The following is a 19,999-nucleotide window of genomic DNA, read 5'->3' as shown; positions in this document are numbered from 1 at the left end:
AATCTACTTAATATATGATCATCAATTACACAAACACTCCAACCACTTTCTGAACCAGCAAGGCTTCAGATGTCATCGGTGACATCACTCACCCTAATGAAGCAAGCCTCATGACGAAGAATCTTCATAAAAGACTTTCTGGTGACATGTTTGTTTTTTCTTAAGGAAGTACAGGAGAACTTCTGTCGTTTAAAAGATTTAATTTGCTTCAGCACTTGAAATTACAAGTTTACAGCGCTGGACCTCAGAGTGAAATCAGCCGTCTGTCTCACACAGAGGATGACCATCAGAGCGGGCTGTACAGTTTTATAAAACAAGAACAAACAAGTATTGTTATGACTGTCTTCTTCTGGGAAGCAAAGTGGCGGTCCTGCCGTCTCCCTGCGAATCTTCTCTCTCTGTTCACATCTGGCCTTGTCTCGTATCTGCTCTTCTCCTGGAATATAACAGAAAACTCCTCCCTGCCTAACCTTGATTAATATTATCCTACTGATTCTATCTATTATCTAAGTTCAGGATATTCTGAACCCTGATCCCTTGGCCCAGAAATATCATCCTGACTTTTAAACGGTATAATGTGTAAGCATGTTGCAAAACCCTCTGCACAATCACGATAATCCAATTCCCTCTTTAATGAGCACATAGCAATGTGTATAAAAACAGCTTTATTTAATCATTTTATTCCTAATACTGGATTTCTTGACACATACCCCGAAGCCTCAGCACAGTCCGTTCCATCACTAACAAGAGTTATTGGCCAAATTTTGTGAATTTTACATTTTGATTTGTATTTTTTTCCACTTCACAACAAAACATGCTAATTGTCCTGCAGTGTTCAGGATTTTATGTGCAACTGTTTGCAAAAACATCTGGTATTATTAAAACATAAACGTAGCAGTAATTTATAACAAGACTTCAATATAACTAAACAGCACAAGTTAAAGAACAGTTCCTATTTACATTTATGAATATCTTCTTTTTAAAAAGTATATAACATAGCACATGTAAAGTATAACAAAAATGTGTAACAATTTTGTATTAATTTTTTTTTCCTTTCTGTATTTCAACAACCAGTGTTTTTACATGTAAAGGACATCAGACATTGAATAAAGTGAAATGAAACAATAAATCTTTTCATATTTTTCAATAACAGTTCAAGAGTTTGCATTCTTCTCCTGGACCACGGTGTGGATCTTTCTTAAGTTCTGTCGGACTCGAACAAACTCCATCAGCTGGGATTCCTCTCGTACCTCCTCATCTTGTTTTCTCTCTCTCTAAGAGACAAAGAGAAGCACATAGAACTTATTATTGAAAATAAATGACAGAGAAAAAGTAACTTTTTCATGTCATAAAAAGGTCCTTTTTATGACATAATATGTTTATTGTTTATGAAATACATTCTGCGTGAATGTATGCAAATATTAAACGCATTGAGTAAGAAGTGCTTTAACTGAGTTCAGTCCGTTTGCGTTCTGTGTTAATAATGTTCTTCATGATATCTGAAATCCACTCATTTTATCTACAGTCCTTCCTTAGTACAATTATGTTTTATATAGTACCAAATCACAACAGCAGTAACCTCAGGGTGGTTTATATTGTAAGATAAATACCCTACAGTAGTCTTGGAGGAAATGGTCTTGAACCCTACTAGACACTGTTTATAATGGATGATCCGATTAAATGAAGGAACTTACTAAAAGTAGCTAAAGCTGGTGCAACACTTTAAGTTTACTACCTCATGCTGTTTCTGCTGACGTCTGAGTAGGACTTTCTCCAGAGGAGTCCTACTATGTTGTTCCTCATCCTGGTAACTCTGTTCCCTTTTCCTCCTCTCAAGCACCTGCTGAAGTTCTGATCTGCTGCTCAGAGCCAAACCCCTTTATCCATAAAGGAAGCAGAGAAAAACTGCAGTTAAGATGAGAATACGGGGCTGTTGAAATGCTACCACACCTACCAGCGGAAGGTGTTACATCAAGAGGAGGTGGGACCTAAGGAATCTTCAACACCTAAAATCTAGACTAACAAAGAAGCAACTAGTAGCTCAGTGTTCCAGCATCAGGAAGCAACTGTTATCACAACTGAAGATTGATGAGGTAAAACTCGAAAGCTACAGCAAGGGGGAGCCATGAGGTCAGGTAAAGGCCTACTGGTAAAATCAGACCCTACTGACTGATTTACCAAGACTATGTGAAGTACCTGTTAGGTTTTGTATTGTTGATTGTCATTTATGCTTAGAAATATTTAACCATATATGCTTAGAGGTGTATAATCAATTGTGTAGTGATAGGACTGTGATCTTTAACAGGCTGCAAAGGCTTGGTGTGTATTCCACACTAGAATGCACACCCACATCCTGGGAGCACGAGAGAGGTCGTACCTTCTCTTATTGTTTTATGGTAGGATTAACGTAGTTGCATCTGTTCTAGTCTAAGTGCTTTTTGTTTAGATGAGCTGCAGGACTTCCTCACCGTGTTATCTAGGGTGAGGGGGAGGCTACCCTCTTCCTGACCAAGGATGTATGACCCTTTGATCAGCAGTACCACACACACACACACACACACACACACACACACACACACACACACACACACACACACATACACACACACACACACACAGTATTCTTTGTTCACATGTATACCTATGTGAGATGCTATATGTTAATGACCCTATGCATATTCATGTAACCACAATAAAAGGAGTGCTATGGGGAGCCTGGCTGAGAGTCTGGTGGAGGTCAAGTGGTGGGACGACACTTGGCTCTAGGCAGGTCTCCCTCATGCATGAGTAAACCAGAGAACTTTGGTGCCTTGTGTCTTGCTTTGCTGTGTAATTATATTGTCTTCAACGTTCCAGCGGATGGGTTCAAGTTACAAACCTATCAGTACCAACTACAGATGTATATGCAGCACAGACAATCTCTACTGCAACCATCACTGCAACCAAATAACTTATCTAAAACCACTGGAATGCTTGGTTACAAGGACCCACAATGAGGAGGACCCTCCATGGAGACGGATATGCGATGCCAAGATCAAGGCAACATGGGGAGAAATTCCAAAGCTAGCTATTGGAGCTGTAGAGCACTGCCAAGTAAAGACTCATATCCCTGGCTAGGATCATGAAGAGGTATACAATGGAGACAGAATTCAGGAAAGTCAAAGTCAGAGTAACCTTCATCCTGTCATCTCTGCTATATCCAGTGCAGCATACAGAGAAGCAAGACGACAGGGCTCCGGTTACATCAGTGGAAAAGGGCTAATAAATAGATATAAAAAGGAGTACGAAAAACAAATATACACTTAAGTCTTAGGGGATCAAGAGAAGTTACAATTTAGAGTTTGGAGTGGTTTAAAGTCACCAGCTTGTAAACCTGGAGTAAAACATTTGTCTATAAAGCAGCATGTGGCGGTGGTGCCAGTGTCCGGCAGCTCCGCCTCTGTCAGTGCGCCCCAGGGTGGCTGTGGCTACAATGTAGCTGCCATCACCAGTGTGTGAATGGGTGGATGTAGTGTGAAGCGCTTTGGGGTCCTTAGGGACTAGTAAAAGCGCTATACAAATACAGGCCATTTACCATTTACCATCTTACAGAGGGAGTGGTGTGTAAAGTGCAAAAGAGTCTGTTAACAGTTTGTGTGGGGGTGTGTTGTGGGGGGAGATGGGGGCCTGGTAGTGAGTTCAGGAGTCTGATGGCTTGTGGGAAAAAGCTATTCCGTAGTCTGGAGGATCAGGCCCCGATGCTGCGGTAGCGTCTGCCAAATGGAAGGAGAGAAAAGAGTCCATGTGAGGAGTGTGAGGGGTCAAGCACAATCCAGGAGGCCTTACTGATGCAGCTGCTTGGTCCAGGCTTGTACTGTGTGATGGCCTGAATGCCCTGCCATAAACTGCGTGAGTCTTTTGTGTTGTGGACGTGGCTCTGGATCTTTTGTGCATGCACACGCTTTGCATGTCGGATGGCGCGAGAGAGGTGGGCTCTGGCTGTTCTGAGAGCCGGTTTATCTCCAGACCGGAAAGCAGCATCTCTCTCTCTCAGACATGCACGTACTGCTGCAGTGAACCAGGGCTTCTCGTTGGTTCTCGTGGTGTGTTTTTGGAGACCGTTACATCCTCTGTGCACTTACTGATGTAGCAGGTCACAAATTCAGTGAACTTGTCCAGGTCCAGGAGGCCGTTTCGTGTGGCTGCTTCTTTAAACATGCTCCCGTCTGTGCGCACGAAGTAGTCCTGAAGCGCTGCCAGCTACTCTCCACTGAGACATCCAAGGTATACTATCAGTGTATACAGCCCAACTGAGACCGAGCAATATCAGAAGAGCATATGGCAGAATGACACAACATATTGCACCAGTGCTTAGTGGCTAGTGGAGCTAAAAGCAGACTACAGTAACCTCCATAAACAGGATTGAGTATCCATCGCAGTGGCAGATATTCAAGTAGGTGTCGCAAGCAGGGGGAGATTGACAGTATCAGCCCCTGCGATGATCCACATCTACTGGCTAAAGAAAACAACAGATGCAGCAATTCAGCAACAGAGGCTGGGGCTGAGTCATCCAGGACAGAGTTAATGAATTGAATGTGTTTTTCAACAGATTCGACACTGCAGTGAATGCTCACCCCCCAACAGCCTTACCTGTAGTCAGCTACATCCACAGCCATACCACTCTCTCTCCCTCCCTCTCCACATTGCACCGTTGCCTCCTGTAAAAGTCCTGACGCCCCTCTATCACCCCACCTATCTTTTTCACTCAAGACCAGGTTCAGAGACAAATGAGAAGACTCCACTCAGGCAAGTCTACTGGACCAGATGGGGTGAGTCCTGTCTCCTTAAGACCTGTGTCCCCACAGCCAAATGGGAACCGTGAAGCTGCCACTAGGAAAGCAGCAACCACAAAATATCTACAGACAGTAAGGCAAATCCTGAGATGTCAGCTGAGTGGGAAGAACAAGACAGAGGTGGGACCACGTCATTGTTTTGGATCCAAAGCAGCTGCTTTGAGGTACACTGGATCTGAGGAGGCTGCTCTAGCCATTCGCACACTGATAATGATTCCAAGAAATCTTTTGTTCAAAGATGCTTGGAAACTCCTTACCAGGCCATTCAGGAAATTGACTTGAGGCTTAAGTTTTTTAAGGTGGTGATTGAGGAACAGTATGGATGGACAGCACTAATTGCGACTTTGTTCTTACCTTGTGTCAAATATGTTGTTTCTTCAAAAGGTTACAAGATGTCCACCATCTTCAACAGGATAAAATAGGAAACTCAACACACATGCAAAGACACAGACTCAGAGAGACGGGCTTTACACAGTGACCTGACTACACTGGAAACAAGGGAACACACAGGCAGGGATAGCAAGACACAGAACAGAGGGAGCACAGAGAAACATGAGGGGCAAAGGGAAGAAAACCAAAACACCGACAGCAATAATGTGGCAAGTAAATAATAAACAATTCAACTCACTGGGTCGCAGACCATGACATAAACTTTATTATCTTTATTTTACTCCAAATCTAAAGGCTTTTCAAGTAAACAGTTTCAAGTTCAGTTCAAGTTGCAAGCCATCGGTGTAAAAGTCCAAGACAAGTCACAAGACTTTTTTCTTTTCAGTCATATGACTCAAGTCCACACCTCTGGAACAAGATCCCAGCAGTCAACACAGGACAATAAGGACAATAAGCTGGTGAAAGGAGGAAATAAAAGCCACTGACATCAATAGAATTAGAGTAGAATAGAATTCAACTTTATTGTCATTGCACATGTCACAGGTACAAGGCAACGAAATGCAGTTTGCATCCATCCAGAAGTGCTTTAGCCATGATATAGATATATTATAATATATATTAGCAATAATGTAGATATGTAAGTATATTACAGAAATATGTCTATTATGGTATGTTATAATACACAGTATGAAGGTATGTTATGAATATGCTATAACTTTAAGTACAGTATGTCCAGGCTGTAGTGAGTACAAGCTGTACAGGCTATGAACAGGATATAACTATGAAAAACTATACAGAATATGAAATAAAAAAATATACAGAAATCTGAGATATACAGCTAAACAGAAATGGGAACTATGCAGGTTATAAACAGTTGTAGGATTAAAAATTATCATATGTACAGAATGATTATTTACACAGAGCTATACAGTAGTGCAGTTAAGATAAGTGAGATATAATTCCTACAGAGGCTATATAAAGTGCTAGTGGTTGTGAATGGTGGTTCAGTCCATGTTATTATTGTGTGTTTGAGGGTACAGTTGTCCATTGTGGGTGTGTGTATGTTCAGTCCATGTGTTAACGTGGGTCAGATGTCAGGAGGCAGAGTTCAGGAGTCTGACAGCTGTGGGGAAGAAGCTGTTCCGGTACCTGGTGGTCTTAGTCCGGAGGCTCCTGTGGCGCCTCCCAGAGGGCAGGAGGGTGAAGAGTCCATGTGATGGGTGACTGGGGTCTTTGATGATTTTCCCAGCCCTTTTCAGACACTGCTTCCTGTAGATGTCTTTTATGGCAGGAAGTGGTGCTCCGGCGATGCGCTAGGCAGTTTTCACGACCCTCTGCAACGCCTTCCGGTCCGAGGCAGAGCAGTTCCCGTACCAGACTGTTATACAGTTGGTCAGGATGCTCTCGATGGTGCAATGATAGAAGTTCACCAGGATGTCTGAGGACAGGTGGTTCTTCCTCAGAGTCCTCAAGAAGAAGAGGCACTGGTGAGCCTTCTTGACCAGCTTGGAGCAGTTGGTCGTCCAGATGAGATCCTCGGAGATGTGGACTCCCAGGAACTTGAAGCTGCTCACACGCTCCACAGCCGTCCCCTTAATGTGGATGGGTGGATGTGGGTCAGCATTCCTCCTGTAGTCCACGATGAGCTCCTTGGTCTTCTCGGTGTTAAGCAGCAGGTTGTTTCTGTCGCACCACTCAGCCAGACGATCCACCTCCTCCCTGTAGGCGGCCTCATCGTTGTCACTGATGAGGCCAATCACTGTGGTGTCATCTGCAAACTTAATGATGGTGTTGGAACCATCAGCAGGTCTGCAGTCGTGGGTGAAGAGGGAGTAGAGGAAAGGGCTCATCACACAGCCTTGTGGTACACCGATGTTCATTGTGATTGTAGATGAGCAGTGGTTATCCAGCCGGACATGTTGGGGGCGGTTGGTCAGGAAGTCCAGTGACCATTTGCAGATGAGGGAACTGATGCCCAGGTCTGTCAGTTTCCTGATGAGTTGTGAGGGGTGGATTGTATTGAATGCTGAACTGAAGTCTATAAACAGCATTCTGGCGTAGGCGTTGTTGTTGTCCAGGTGTGAGAGGACAGAGTGCATTGCGATGGAGACTGCATCCTCTGTGCTCCTGTTCTGGCGGTATGCGAATTGGTGGGGGTTCAGGGTGGGGGGGAGACAGGATTTGAAGTGTGCTTCATCACTTAGTGATGATGGGGGTGAGTGCTACTGGGCGGTAATCATTGAGGCAAGATGGGTTGGAGTTTTTGGGTATCGGGACGATGGAGGTGGATTTGAAGCAGGCCGGTACCACAGCGTGGGCCAAGGACAGGTTGAATATGTCTGTGAGCACTCCTGCAAGCTCCCCAGAACACGCTCTGAGAACACACCCGGGGATGCCATCAGGACCTGCCGCCTTTTGGACATTGATCCTGCTCAGCACCGCTCCTACATCGGTGGGGGAGAGAGTCAGAGGTTGGTGGTCTGGCGTCATGTCTGCTTTGGTTGTGGTTGTGGGGTTCCCTCGCTCAAAACGAGCATAAAAGTTGTTGAGCTTGTTGAGGAAGGAGACATCGGAGGATGCGGGGGAGGGTTTGGTGGTCCTGTAGTCTGTAATGGTCTGGAGTCCTTGCCACATGCGTCGGGGGTTGGAGTTGGAGAAGTGTTCTTCTACCTTCTTTTTGTAATGGTGTTTGGCTTTTTTGATGCCCTTCTTTAGATTAGCCCTGGCTGTACTGTAGGCGTGTGCATCTCCTGACCTAAAGGCGGTGTTGCGGGCCTTCAGGAGGAGACGAACATCCCGGTTCATCCAAGGCTTCTGGTTGGGGTACATGGTGTTACGTTTCTGGGTGGTGACACTGTCTGTGGTTTTGGAGATGTACTCCAGTACAGATGAGGCGTACTGGTCCAGGTCTGTGTGAGTGAACGTATTCCAGTCTGTGTTTTTAAATCTGTCCTGGAGCACTGCATCTGTCCCCTCTGGCCACACTTTAATTGTCCTCACAGCAGGTTTCACACGTTAGATGATAAGATAAGATAAGATAACCTTTATTAGTCCCACACGTGGGAAATTTGTTTTGTCACAGCAGGAAGTGGACAGTGCAAAAGTTATGAGGCAAAAATTAGAATACAATAAGAATAAATACAGTACACAACTGTACAGAATAGAATAAAATAAAATACTATATACAGTAGAATAAAATAAAATAAATATACAATAAGATAAAAATAGAATACAAATACAAATACTATATACAACTGAGTAAAAATACGATGACAGAAAGGATTATTGCACTTAGTATTATTGCATATGTATGGATGTGTGTGCTTGATCAGTTAAAGTCTTTATTATGGAGTCTGACAGCAGTGGGGAGGAAAGACCTGCGAAATCTCTCCGTCCCACACCGTGGGTGCATACCGAGTGGTGAATACCGAGGTGTGAGGAACAGGGAGACATGGTCCGATTGTCCAATGTGGGGGAGGGGTGTTGCTTTGTAGGCTCCAGCCAGGTTGGAATAAACACGGTCTAAAGTCTTGTCTCCTCTGGTGTGGCAGGAGACTCCGCATTAGGTGAGCAGTGACTCTCAATAGTAGTGGAGTTCATGCACCAAGCATTGTTAATATAAATGCACAAACCTCCACCTCTGGTCTTGCCGGAGTCATCTGCTAGCCTGTCGGCTCGGTGTGTGTGGCGTCCTGCTAACTCGATAGCATTGTCCGGGCAGCTGTTGTTCAACCATGTTTCGGTGAAAAACATGACATTTGAGTCCATAATCCGTCTGTTGTTAGTGATGGAGAGCCATATCTCATCCATTTTGTTTGCCAGAGAACGGACATTGGCGAGGAAAATACTGTTGTTAGCTTTAGCTTAGCCCTTAGCCCATAGCCCTCCGCGCCTACCTCGCCTTTGTTTACGTTCTTGGCGCCGTCTGCGTGCACTTCCGCCCGGCCGGGGAGAGTGGGCAGCCTCTGGTGTTCTGGAGATCTCTGGGATGAGTCGGAGATCGGCGATAAAACTGTTGGAGTTATGAGTCCAGATGTCCAGAAGCTCTTGTCTGCTGTAGGTCAGCAACGCACAGCAATTCTGGATGAATAATCCGGTTAAAAGTAGATTAAAAAAACGCTAAATAGCAGATTCTGGAGAGACACTGAGCCTCGTGTTCACGCGCCGCCATCTTGGTCCTTGGTCAAGACAAGAAAGCTCCTTACCCGCTGTGGGTTTCAACCAAAATCCAGTGCTCTAAGACGCTAAATAGAACGAAGGTGCCCGCGGAGTGTCAGAAAATTTTTCAAATGAAAAATCTGACACTAGAATTATTGCAGTGGCCTACTAACCCCTTAAACTGTCAAAACACTACACAAGACAAAAGGTGGATGAATTCTTTCTTGGTTAAGACAAACTTCATCACAACAACTTGCCAGGTCAAGAACACTATTGAGACAGATGTATCACTGTCCATCTATGGACACCAATCTAAAAGAGCCTGCTCTGTTCTGGAAAACATTTTTTAGCTTGACGAAACCAAGATAACCTTGTATGGCTGCAAATAAAACAGGATCACTGGGGTTTATGTGACAACAGATAAAAATAACAAAAGCTAACAAAAATCAATGCAAATGTGAACTTCATTAGCTTCCTGCTCAGAAGACCAGGGTTCTACAGCTGGCATTTTCTTGTGACCACCTTTAACCAGCAATAAACCCTTACTAAGACAAACTAAGACAACAAACACGTACAGTTACCCAGAACACAATCTCTGAAACCTGCTGGAAAAACGGTCCCCCCATTTAAATCAACAATAGTGGGACTCACTAAGTCGAGAATCTAAAATAAAAAGCTAGAACTAACTTACATGTGTTGACAACATACAAAACCCCTCTCTCTGGAGAATTAACTTTTACTTGGTGCTTCCAAAAAGCATTCAAAGCTATGAACGAGCCCACATGTGTTACAAAGTTGGCTCAAAATTGACAACAAAGAACAGAGACTGTACAGACAAAGCTTAGCTTGCTCATTTAGTTTATTTAACAAAGAAATCATGAACTATCACATGGGTAATGGTAGATATCAGTGGAAAAATGTCCCGAACAGATGATTGTAAAGATATGTGCAACATGTTGAAAGAAGTTGCCTGTAAAAACAGACTCGCCCTCAGGTGACCCTTGAAGAACAGGTGAAGACTTGCAATGTAATGTACTCCCACCTATAGTGTGGTGTAGCACTTTTCTAGTCTTACTGACCACTCGCAGTAATTTAGACTACAAGTCACATTTGTGTGTGATAAAAAATGATGAACAGACCGCATTAGACTTCATTCAAATGTTAGAAAATATTTGGTTTTCATATGGTACCTACTTCTTATGTGCCAGGAGCAGTTCCTTGTGGAGTGCATCGTGAGCCCTGGAAGCCTTCATGGGTTTTGAGTGCTCTACACAGGCGCCAGATTTGACTCCATTATCTGACACAGAAATGATAATTAAAAAAACAAAACAAAAGAAAAAATGTTAAAGGAGTAGCTCAAAGGAATGACAGATGCAAATATCTAAACTCGCTCTGCACACGCAAACAGATATTTCATCTGTGACATTTGTGAGGTTTCCTCAAACACAGTCCGACAGTCTTGTTGCTGTTGAACAACAAAATGTTTAAAAATGTCGGAAGTTTACCTGGTGATATTCCCAGGCAGGAGGCGACTGTGAGAACAGCAAACAATTAACACCACGCCGATGCTGTTCACAGGACAGCAAGAGTAACGATCGGGAGAATCTAGTCTTCGTTATTATTCCCCTCGTACGTGTTATTACTGCGATTTCAGTGTTTTCACTTCACAGCTAAAGTGTGCAGTTTACTTTGTGTGCACTCAAATGGAGTCGAGTCAATTACCACCACCTGTGGCTGAGTACCATAGCCTACAGCCAGATTAACTTGTGACACACATCTGCACCTGGCTCCGTCGCCCCGTTTGAATTCGTTTCATGCACAGCACATTTGTAACTTTTAATTTTGCCTGTTTTTGTGTCTTGCAAATAAACCTTTAAACTAAATAAAATTATATTATGTATTTATTTTTGACCTACAATAAGAAATGCCAAATTATATACACAAGTTTAGAGAAATCGCCACTCCTGTTGTTCATCATGATTTTAATGTTCTTTACCATAACAAAGAAATACGTCTTGAACAAATAAATTACACATTAGTGTTATAACATCACATCCTGTAAGCATAGTCTGACTGTGTCATTTCACTGGAAATGAACATTTTCACCCAATAAAGGTAATTCATCAACATGGCTGGAGAGAGTTGGTGGTTTAAAATCTCTAGCTTTTGGTAAATAATTATCTGAATCTTACAACCAAAGTGGTCATCTGATGTAAAATGTATAGAAATCATACTTATATACCAACAAGGCAGTGTACATCACTGTTGCAACAGCGTTGGTTTATGGCTTTTCTGATAATACCTGGTGGGCTGGTCTTGAGTCAAAGTGCCCGGGCCAATTTTTTGTCCCACTCCAGCTCGCCCTCCCACTTATGCTGGCTAGATGAAACAAGAAATCATTCATGCCTGTACATCTCTCTGTACATCTGCCTAAAAGCACAAGTATACACTGCAATAGTTGTACAATCCTTTATCGACCAAGCATCATTTAAGCCACCTGGACTTATATGGTAATTTTGGCTGGAAAAAGACCAGAAATCATATTATAAACGAATGCGTTTGTCCCCTTTTTTCAGAATAAACTCAGCTTTCAATATCTGGCCTCATTTTATATTATTGTATTGTTATGATGGAAACACAGTTTAAATTCGAAAAACAACAACAAACGGACTCTGTTTTTTCAGATTTATAGTTAAGTGGAAACAGGAACAAAATGCAACACAACATCAACTTTAAATGTGAACTACACTAAATATGTACAAAAACGTTTTTGAGCCTACTCAGTTTTATAAATCAGTTTTTTGGTGCGTTGCCACTTCTCCACACCCGCCTCTCTGCTCCGTGCGTCATCAATTCTTACTTGTGATTGCACTGTTATTGCATGCGCTTTCTAATGATGCACCATAAAGTTTCGTAAAGCTTGTCTTCTTGTCTTTCAGTAACCGTTTGAAGTGTCTCTCTAGCCCAAATGGTCGAGGAGTTACGTTAGTATGAAGCGCACATGGTAAAACCTAGGCTGTGTTGACTTTTCTTTTTTCAGACAGCAGTAGCTTGTGAACACTGTGTGCTACCATAATACACCAAAGATCCCTGTAAAGCACAGCTTCACTTCTTTTTGAAACTTTTCAATAAATTAATATCTGCACATCCTCTAAGAAGAGAAAATAGTTTGTTTGAGGGGCACCTTGTGTCCTTCGTTGGGACATTTATATATTAAAGCTATTTGTATTGTTAGAGCTACTTTGTAATTACAATGAACATGTGTTACACTGGACATTAGGCACACAAAGAACTACAAAACACAGAAGCATGTGACTGATAATATTGTATATGAGTAATATTTAGACTTAGACAGTATTAATTACTTAAAATTAGTAACAGATAATCTCAAATAAAAATATTGTATAAAATAATCAATTCAAATTATTCAGTGCAAAAGAATACTGAAGGTAACACAGCTGATCAACTGCAAGTGAAAAGTCACACAAACAATGACTATATGGCTAAACACTGAGTACAAAGTCAGTCTGCCTTTACCTAACTTGTAACATCTACAAAATGTAGCCTAAATTCATCACAGAAGTTAAGGTCACATCAAACAAAAAGACAGTATTCACACCTAGTTATCAGCTACAAGTATCCATAATATTTTGGTGTGCATGTACATAACAACGATGAACAACTAGAACATATTTGATTCACTCAGAAAATGAAAGCTATACACTTAAAAAAGTAAACTGTTGGATTAACAAGAAAAATTAATATGTACATCAGTTGCACACAATAAGTTTTGGTTAGTCAACATTAATGTTCTGATTTATAGCTGCACAACTTTTACATGCTAAATGAACATGATTTTTATATATTTATTATGTTTTCCAGTCATTTACAGTTATTGCATGTAAATATAACACAAAATGTTTGTTTATGTTTAACCTTTTTATGTTCAGTGTATTTAGTTATCTTATGTTAAACCAATATAATGACTTCATTTTAATAATTATTATATATATGTATTTGTCTTGCTAATCTCAAATTACAGATAAATATCAGTTGGTCTACAGGCTCACATCTGCAGATGATAAATACATTTTGTACATCATTTGGTTTAAATAAATATCTCTGAGATATTAATTCTAAACACTTTAAAAACAGCAAGGCAATGAACAAAAACATGTGTCTTTAACCAGTTATCTGTATTTTCTCAGTATTGCAGAATTACAAAACTGGACTTACACTTAACACTGTAAGCATGTGACACTCTTTTTTTGAACTGTAATACAACACAGCACTGAGAAAACCTGCTGCTCTCGAGCAAGAAAAGCTACAACAGGAAAATTACTAAATTGTCTCATAGCAAAGTAGTAAAGTGGGACGCGGCCCAAGACCAAGCTGCCATAGTACCTCAAAAGTAACCTTCAGCTCAGGAGAGTATCCAGAGCTACAAGGTAAGTGTTCAATACGCCGAATAACAGCAGCAGCTATTGCACTGACAGTTTACTGTAACTAGTCAGTCATTGTCAGTCACTGTCATTGTGTATAAACGGTGGAAGATGTAGGTCCAGCAAGAAGTGAGCAGTTTTCTAAATGCTGTGCGTGCTGTTGGTTGTCCCACAAACTGGAGTATGCCCAGTCTTGTCTATGGTGAACATGCAGCTAGCATGGAGCAAGCTTTCATTTAATTTGATTTAGTATATTTTCAGTGCTTGCAAACAGGATACACAACATTTGGATAACTGTTACACTACATCTGGGGTCTGTGTAGATTCCCCTGACCGCAGAAACTACAGGATGGGCCATTTATATGGATACACCGTAATAACATGGGAATGGTTGGTGATGTTAAAGTTCTGTTTGTGGCACATTAATATATGTGAGGGGGCAAACTCCTCAAGATGGGTGGTGACCATGGTGGCCATTTAGAAGTCGGCCATCTTGGATACAACTTTTGTTTCTTCAATAGGAAGAGGGCCATGTGACACATCAAACTTATTGGTAATGTCACAAGAAAAACAATGGTGTGCTTGGTTTCAACGTAACTTTATTCTTTCATGAGTTATTTACAAGTTTCTCTTTGTTCACAGCCATTGACATGTCGGAGAGGTTAACAAGTGAGGAGCGGATCGAAATTGTGTTGATATCTGGTGAACGCAGTAACCGGGTCATTGCAGCAGATTTCAATGCAAGACACCCTACGAGACCACCCATCTCCCATGCTACAGTTAGCAAACTGCTTGCTAAGTTTCGTGAAACTGGTTCAGTGTTGGATTTGCCAAAATGTGGACGCAAGAAAACTGTCACTAATGAAGAAACATCAGTGGCTGTCCTAGCTTCATTCAGCAAGAGCCCACAGCGTAGCACTCGCCACATGTCACTGGAGAGTGGCATTAGTCGAACATCCCTTTGGCGGATATTAGCTACTCACAAATGGCACCCTTACAAACTCCAGCTACTGCAGCATCTCAACGAGGATGACCCAGATCGGCGCACAGAATTTGCAGAATGGGCAAAACAAAAATTGGAACAGGACCCTCAGTTCCCACATTGGATGGATCCCTCCAAGACTGTTGGAACAACAAAAGTGATGGTTTGGTGTGGTATATGGGGTACAACGATAGTGGGTCCATTCTTCATCAATGGAAACCTCAAGGCCACTGGATATTTGAAATTGCTACATGATGATGGCTTTGCAAGCTCCTTTGACTACGATGACCTGGATGACTGAGAACCTTCACAGACATACATGATGATGTGTTTCCCTCTTTATGCACTGAAGCTGGCACGTTCCCTGAGTTTTTACAGCAAGATGGTGCACCACCACATTATGGGTGCCAGGTCCGAGCATTCCTAGATGAACAGTTTCCTGGAAAGTGGATTGGTCATCGTGGGCCAGTTGAATGGCCCCAAGGTCTCCCGATCTGACCCCCTTAGACTTTTATCTTTGGGGTCATCTGAAGGCAATTGTCTACGGTGTGAAGATACGAGATGTGCAGCACCTGGAGCTACGGATACTGGATGCCTGTGCTGGCATTTCTCCTGCGGTGTTGCTATCAGTGTGTGAAGAGTGGGAGAAGAGGGTTGCATTGACAATCCAACACAATGGGCAGCACATTGGACACATTTTATAAGTGGTCAGAAACTTGTAAATAACTCATGAAAGAATAAAGTTACGTTGAAACCAAGCACACCATTGTTTTTCTTGTGACATTACCAACAAGTTTGATGTGTCACATGGCCCTCTTCCTATTGAAGAAACAAAAGTTGCATCCAAGATGGCCGACTTCTAAATGGCCACCATGGTCACCGCCCATCTTGAGGAGTTTGCCCCCTCACATATACTAATGTGCCACAAACAGGACTTTAATATCACCAACCATTCCCATGTTATTACGGTGTATCCATATAAGTGGCCCACCCTGTAGTTTCTGCAGTTCTGCATGTTTATCGTGCCCAAGGCTGTGTGTGGATATTGTTACTGCTGACACACTTTCAAAGGAGCAGCTACATTAATAATAATAATTTTGTAATTGTTGCTGGTAACACCAGACACTGATAAAAGTTTATAATGGTCTGTTAATTTAGCTTTAAAAATGTAAATAATCTTAACTCACATTATATTTGAATATTTCTGATTTGATTCTCACACCAATTGACATTGGTTAACATTAGCTAACTGGTGCCTTACGTTGCTCCTGACCAGCCAACATACTAGTAAAAAAAATGTTACCGCCAAATGTTACCTATATATAAAGGGTCTACGCTCTTTCTCATTGGTATTTTAGCTTTAAATTTGTATTTACCTGTAAAGTGTAGATCTCCAGACCACAATAAAGTTTCCAAACAATGGTGGACTGAGCTGCTGTCCAGGGGGCGGAGCTTCCAGAGAAAACGCATATATATGACAATTACAAGACTAAATTATGTTTAGATGACAAATTTAAGTTACTCATCTCGGATATATGATGTTCTTATATGCAGATTCAACAACCACGCAAAGCAGAGCTGGCAGCAGCCTGCTTTGTACACTGGTCTCCCATCAGTGAAAGACCAGAGGTTATGACAGCTATGTTTGAGATGAAAGCAAACTGATCGCTTTATTTTGGTACATTTTATTTTGTCTCTTTTTCAGATTTGACAAGGTAAGCACATGAGTCGTATGTGTTGGGTTGATGTTACAGCAGAGATGAGAGACAGAAGGGCAGTTTAGGTGATTCTTGGTGCATGCAAATCACGATAAAGAGTAGTACGCGTGAACCTAGACTGAAGTCACAGCTGCTGTTGCATACCAAATAGCAACTTATAGGGCACAGGGAATGGGGATGACTGATTCAGTATCATGAAAAGCGAGACTTGAAATGTGAGTCGATAGCAGACAGAGAAACAGTAGTGTGGAAACTGATAGCTAAAGTAGAAATGCATAATTGATGTTGTCATTGAGTAGGTGTATATGTAAATGCTTCACCCCAGTGCAGATAAGAAATGGTTATTTGACAGAGATTATATGTAAAAATGATCATCTATCGCACTTACAAAACTACAAAATGTAGAAAGTAAAGAAATGCTTCTTGCCTAACGATGCCAGATCATGAAGAAAAATGCAGACAAGAATTTACATTTTGTAATTTGCACTGATGTTGCTCTGTTATGTTAGTTTTCTATAAAACAGAATAACAGTTACACATTCTGACACAGAAAGATATTCAATATGATACAGATAAAATATAACAGATGATATAAAGTCAGAAATGGGAAATGTGCAGACCTGCATCCAGGTATTCTATCAGGCGTGTCTAAGAAGCTGTTAAAATGAAAAATTGTCATGTATGATGTGACAGTTGGACATAGTGCCGCTCCATGCAGCTCTACGTAGTTTATATACAGCAGCCAAAGTAAAAGGGAAAGGATGCCGGATTTAGCCCTACCTTTGCTGCATTGTTCCTTCCTGAGAGCTTGTTGTTTGAGGACATCAGCCATAGTGTGGAGCTGACAGGCAGTGATACTGAGACTAGTGTTACTTGAGAGCCTTAAATGTGGCCCTCATTGTTCAGTGCCTCTTGGTCAGAAAGTGTTTGAGAAGTCGAACTGCGTTTGTGAAAACAGCGCTGTTGCATTTTTCAACTTATGACAAAGTATTCAAGACATCATTGGGGGACTCTTGAAAATATGTTCCTGCGTGCAAAAATTGTGCAACAGTGTTACAGTAGAGTCCTGATCAAAAGTTTAGACCACATGCCTTTAAAAGGTCAAATCTGTGCAAAAATAAGGATTTTTGTGGCTTTGGAGTGGATTGGATCAATCCTTTTTAGAGAGAGGGACTTACCATCAAATAGATGATTTTCTTCTAAGCCCATTTCATTTAATTTAGAGAGGCTCACCTTGTGCATGTTTAAAGGGATGTCGAAACCCAGGATGGGGGGCACGGCAGACCCACGACCAGGCCGGCAAGGCGAGGAGCTGGCCCGAATGGTGGCTGAAATGGCGACTACCCAGTGGAGTTGGTGCCTGTACGGGGAAGTCTGTGCGACCGAAGGCAAAGGTCGACGCGTGGTTGTGGTCTTGTCCTGCCTTCATTATTGTGGTTTATGTGCTCTTGGGTGGTGTTTTTCTGTTGGCTGTGTGCAGGAGGATGGAGGCTGGCCTGTGCTGGCAGACATAGGTACCAGGCTAGTAGTCTAGCTGCACCTAGGTGGGTCTGGGGCAGGCTTGGGGTTCTGTGTGTGCTCCACCTCCAGGCTGGGGCTCTGGCTGGGCCTTGGGGGCATGGGTCCGGGTTGGTGTGTGGCACTTGGCCCCAGCGTCTGTGGGGCTTGGCAGTACCCCTGGTCCAAGGGCAGGCTGTTGCCCTTGGTGGATTCCAGGGAACGGGAGTGCCTACCAGGGTCGGCGGGGTTGCTGGGTCCAGGGAGGGGGGACTTTACATAGAGTATGAGAATGTTGGTGTGTGTACAGTGTTCACTTCTGTTTGTCTCCATGTTGGGTGCGTGCTGAGTATTTGCATATGTGTGCATGATGGTGGCAATGCATGTTTGTGTCTGTGTGTGCCTGTTTGTCTGTGTTTATTGATGGATGGATGGATGGATGGATGGATGGATGGATGGATGGATGGATGGATGGATGGATGGATGGATGGATGGATGGATGGGCTGACTTTTATGGTTTCTTGACTGACATTATGCTTTATATGATGGTGTCCTCATTGTTAGGGATTTTAATGTTCACGTTCTATTAATGAGCCAGTGGCAAAGGACTTTGTAAACATCACGGACACTTTTAACCTTGTGTCTCATTCCACACATAAAGGCGGACACACTTGATCTTCATTTATGTTCTTTTCTCAACTTGTGATGCAGTGTTCTCTGATCATGTTCCTGTGTTATTTGAAGTTCCTCTTTCCTGTACCACAGTTTTTTTTAAATATGTTTGATTGTTTGTGCTTTTCTTATTTGTGCCTATACCACAGTTGAACCGCACTCTCCTGCTCGCTGTAGGCGCCAGTATACCCTCTGTATTGCTTCACGACATCATCACAGATTCAGCCACTACCTGCTGCTTCTGGCCATTTGCACTCTACTCCTGCACTCCGTAGACATTGAGGGTTCTTGGGAGGGGTTGAGCCGACACCAGCTGTTGTCTGGCAAACGGTCATTGGCATCATGCCCCCCACCCCCCTTCGCCTCTCTGGGGCTGCAGGCTGGCCCGGTCGGGGGTCTGGTGGGCTGCTCTGCTGCTGCGTAGGCTGGGGTAATTGTCATGCTTAGTACTGGCACAAGATGGTGCTAAACATATTCTAAAAATTCTAACTTTAAGCACTTATTCCCTAAATCCAGTTTTTGAGAGCAGGGCTCCACGCTTCAAATAGTCTTCACACATGTGGAGTTTCATGTCCACTTTAACCCTGCATTTCAACATACAACTACTTGTATAGATGCCCTTCTCCACGTTAAACAGATAAGGGCATCTATTGCATTTTAAAACAGAGAGGGTAGACAGATACTTTAATATTAACATATCAATGAAAAAACATCGTTGGCTAAATGTACAACATGTAAACAGCTTTTTTGCTAATACATAATTCATTTTTAATCATCCTGTAGATATATACAGTGAACCATGTCACACAGTGCTCCCTTAATTTCAGATGTGCTTTTATTTTAAAGTAAAATTTACTTTTTAAAATTATGATGTAGGCCTGTGTTTCTGAGCTGATTAAAAGCTTTGAAAAGCGTTGTTAATCTGTAGAGCCAGCACCCCAATACTGGAAATCTGAATCGGCTCTTTGTTTAAGAAATCCTAATGTTTGCTCCTGTGAGTATTACCGGTACCCAGTAGTCTTTGAAGAAGTTAGATGGAGCTGCTGGGTGAGGGGACTCCCCCAGTTCTAACTGCCTCTATCCTCCAGATGTCTACCCTGCCTACTCTGATAAAAACCCAGTGGTCATGAATAGCTTTGCAGGCCCAGTATTTCACCAGCCACACTGTTGCAGAAGCTCCCTTCTACATAGGTGGACTTGGTGGATTCAATTTAGTGGCTTGGAAAACTAAGCTCCAAGGTGATACTGTTTATTCAAAGGCTAATACTCAGATTTTTAAAAAGGGAATGTCCACAATTTAGACTTTCT

General features: G+C 42.4%; 1 protein-coding gene across 1 annotated transcript; it reads right to left on the bottom strand.

The window, feature by feature from the left end:
• Positions 1-652: 652 nt before the first annotated feature.
• On the bottom strand, positions 653-11,195 carry LOC113017935 (actin-associated protein FAM107A). Its single transcript, XM_026161032.2, has 3 exons — positions 10,575-11,195; positions 1,736-1,877; positions 653-1,274 (listed from the first exon to the last, which is right to left on the bottom strand). Exons 1-3 carry the CDS (start codon positions 10,631-10,633, stop codon positions 1,155-1,157), a joined length of 321 nt encoding a protein of 106 aa, XP_026016817.2. The 5' UTR covers positions 10,634-11,195; the 3' UTR covers positions 653-1,154.
• Positions 11,196-19,999: the final 8,804 nt, after the last annotated feature.

This window comes from Astatotilapia calliptera, chromosome 3 (assembly GCF_964374335.1).
Source record: "Astatotilapia calliptera chromosome 3, fAstCal68.1, whole genome shotgun sequence".
NCBI classification, from domain to species: domain Eukaryota; kingdom Metazoa; phylum Chordata; class Actinopteri; order Cichliformes; family Cichlidae; genus Astatotilapia; species Astatotilapia calliptera.
The sequence above is the reverse complement of the archived record's forward strand: the minus strand, read 5'-3'. Positions and strand labels throughout refer to the sequence as shown.

Coding starts and splice junctions, on each gene's coding strand:
- LOC113017935 (XM_026161032.2), bottom strand. CDS start 10,633: ATGAAGGCTTCCAGGGCTCACGATGCACTCCACAAGGAACTGCTCCTG. Junction 1,878..10,574: donor CTGCTCCTGGCACATAAGAA/GTAGGTACCATA, acceptor TTATGGATAAAG/GGGTTTGGCTCTGAGCAGCA. Junction 1,275..1,735: donor GTCAGCAGAAACAGCATGAG/GTAGTAAACTTA, acceptor TTTGTCTCTTAG/AGAGAGAGAAAACAAGATGA.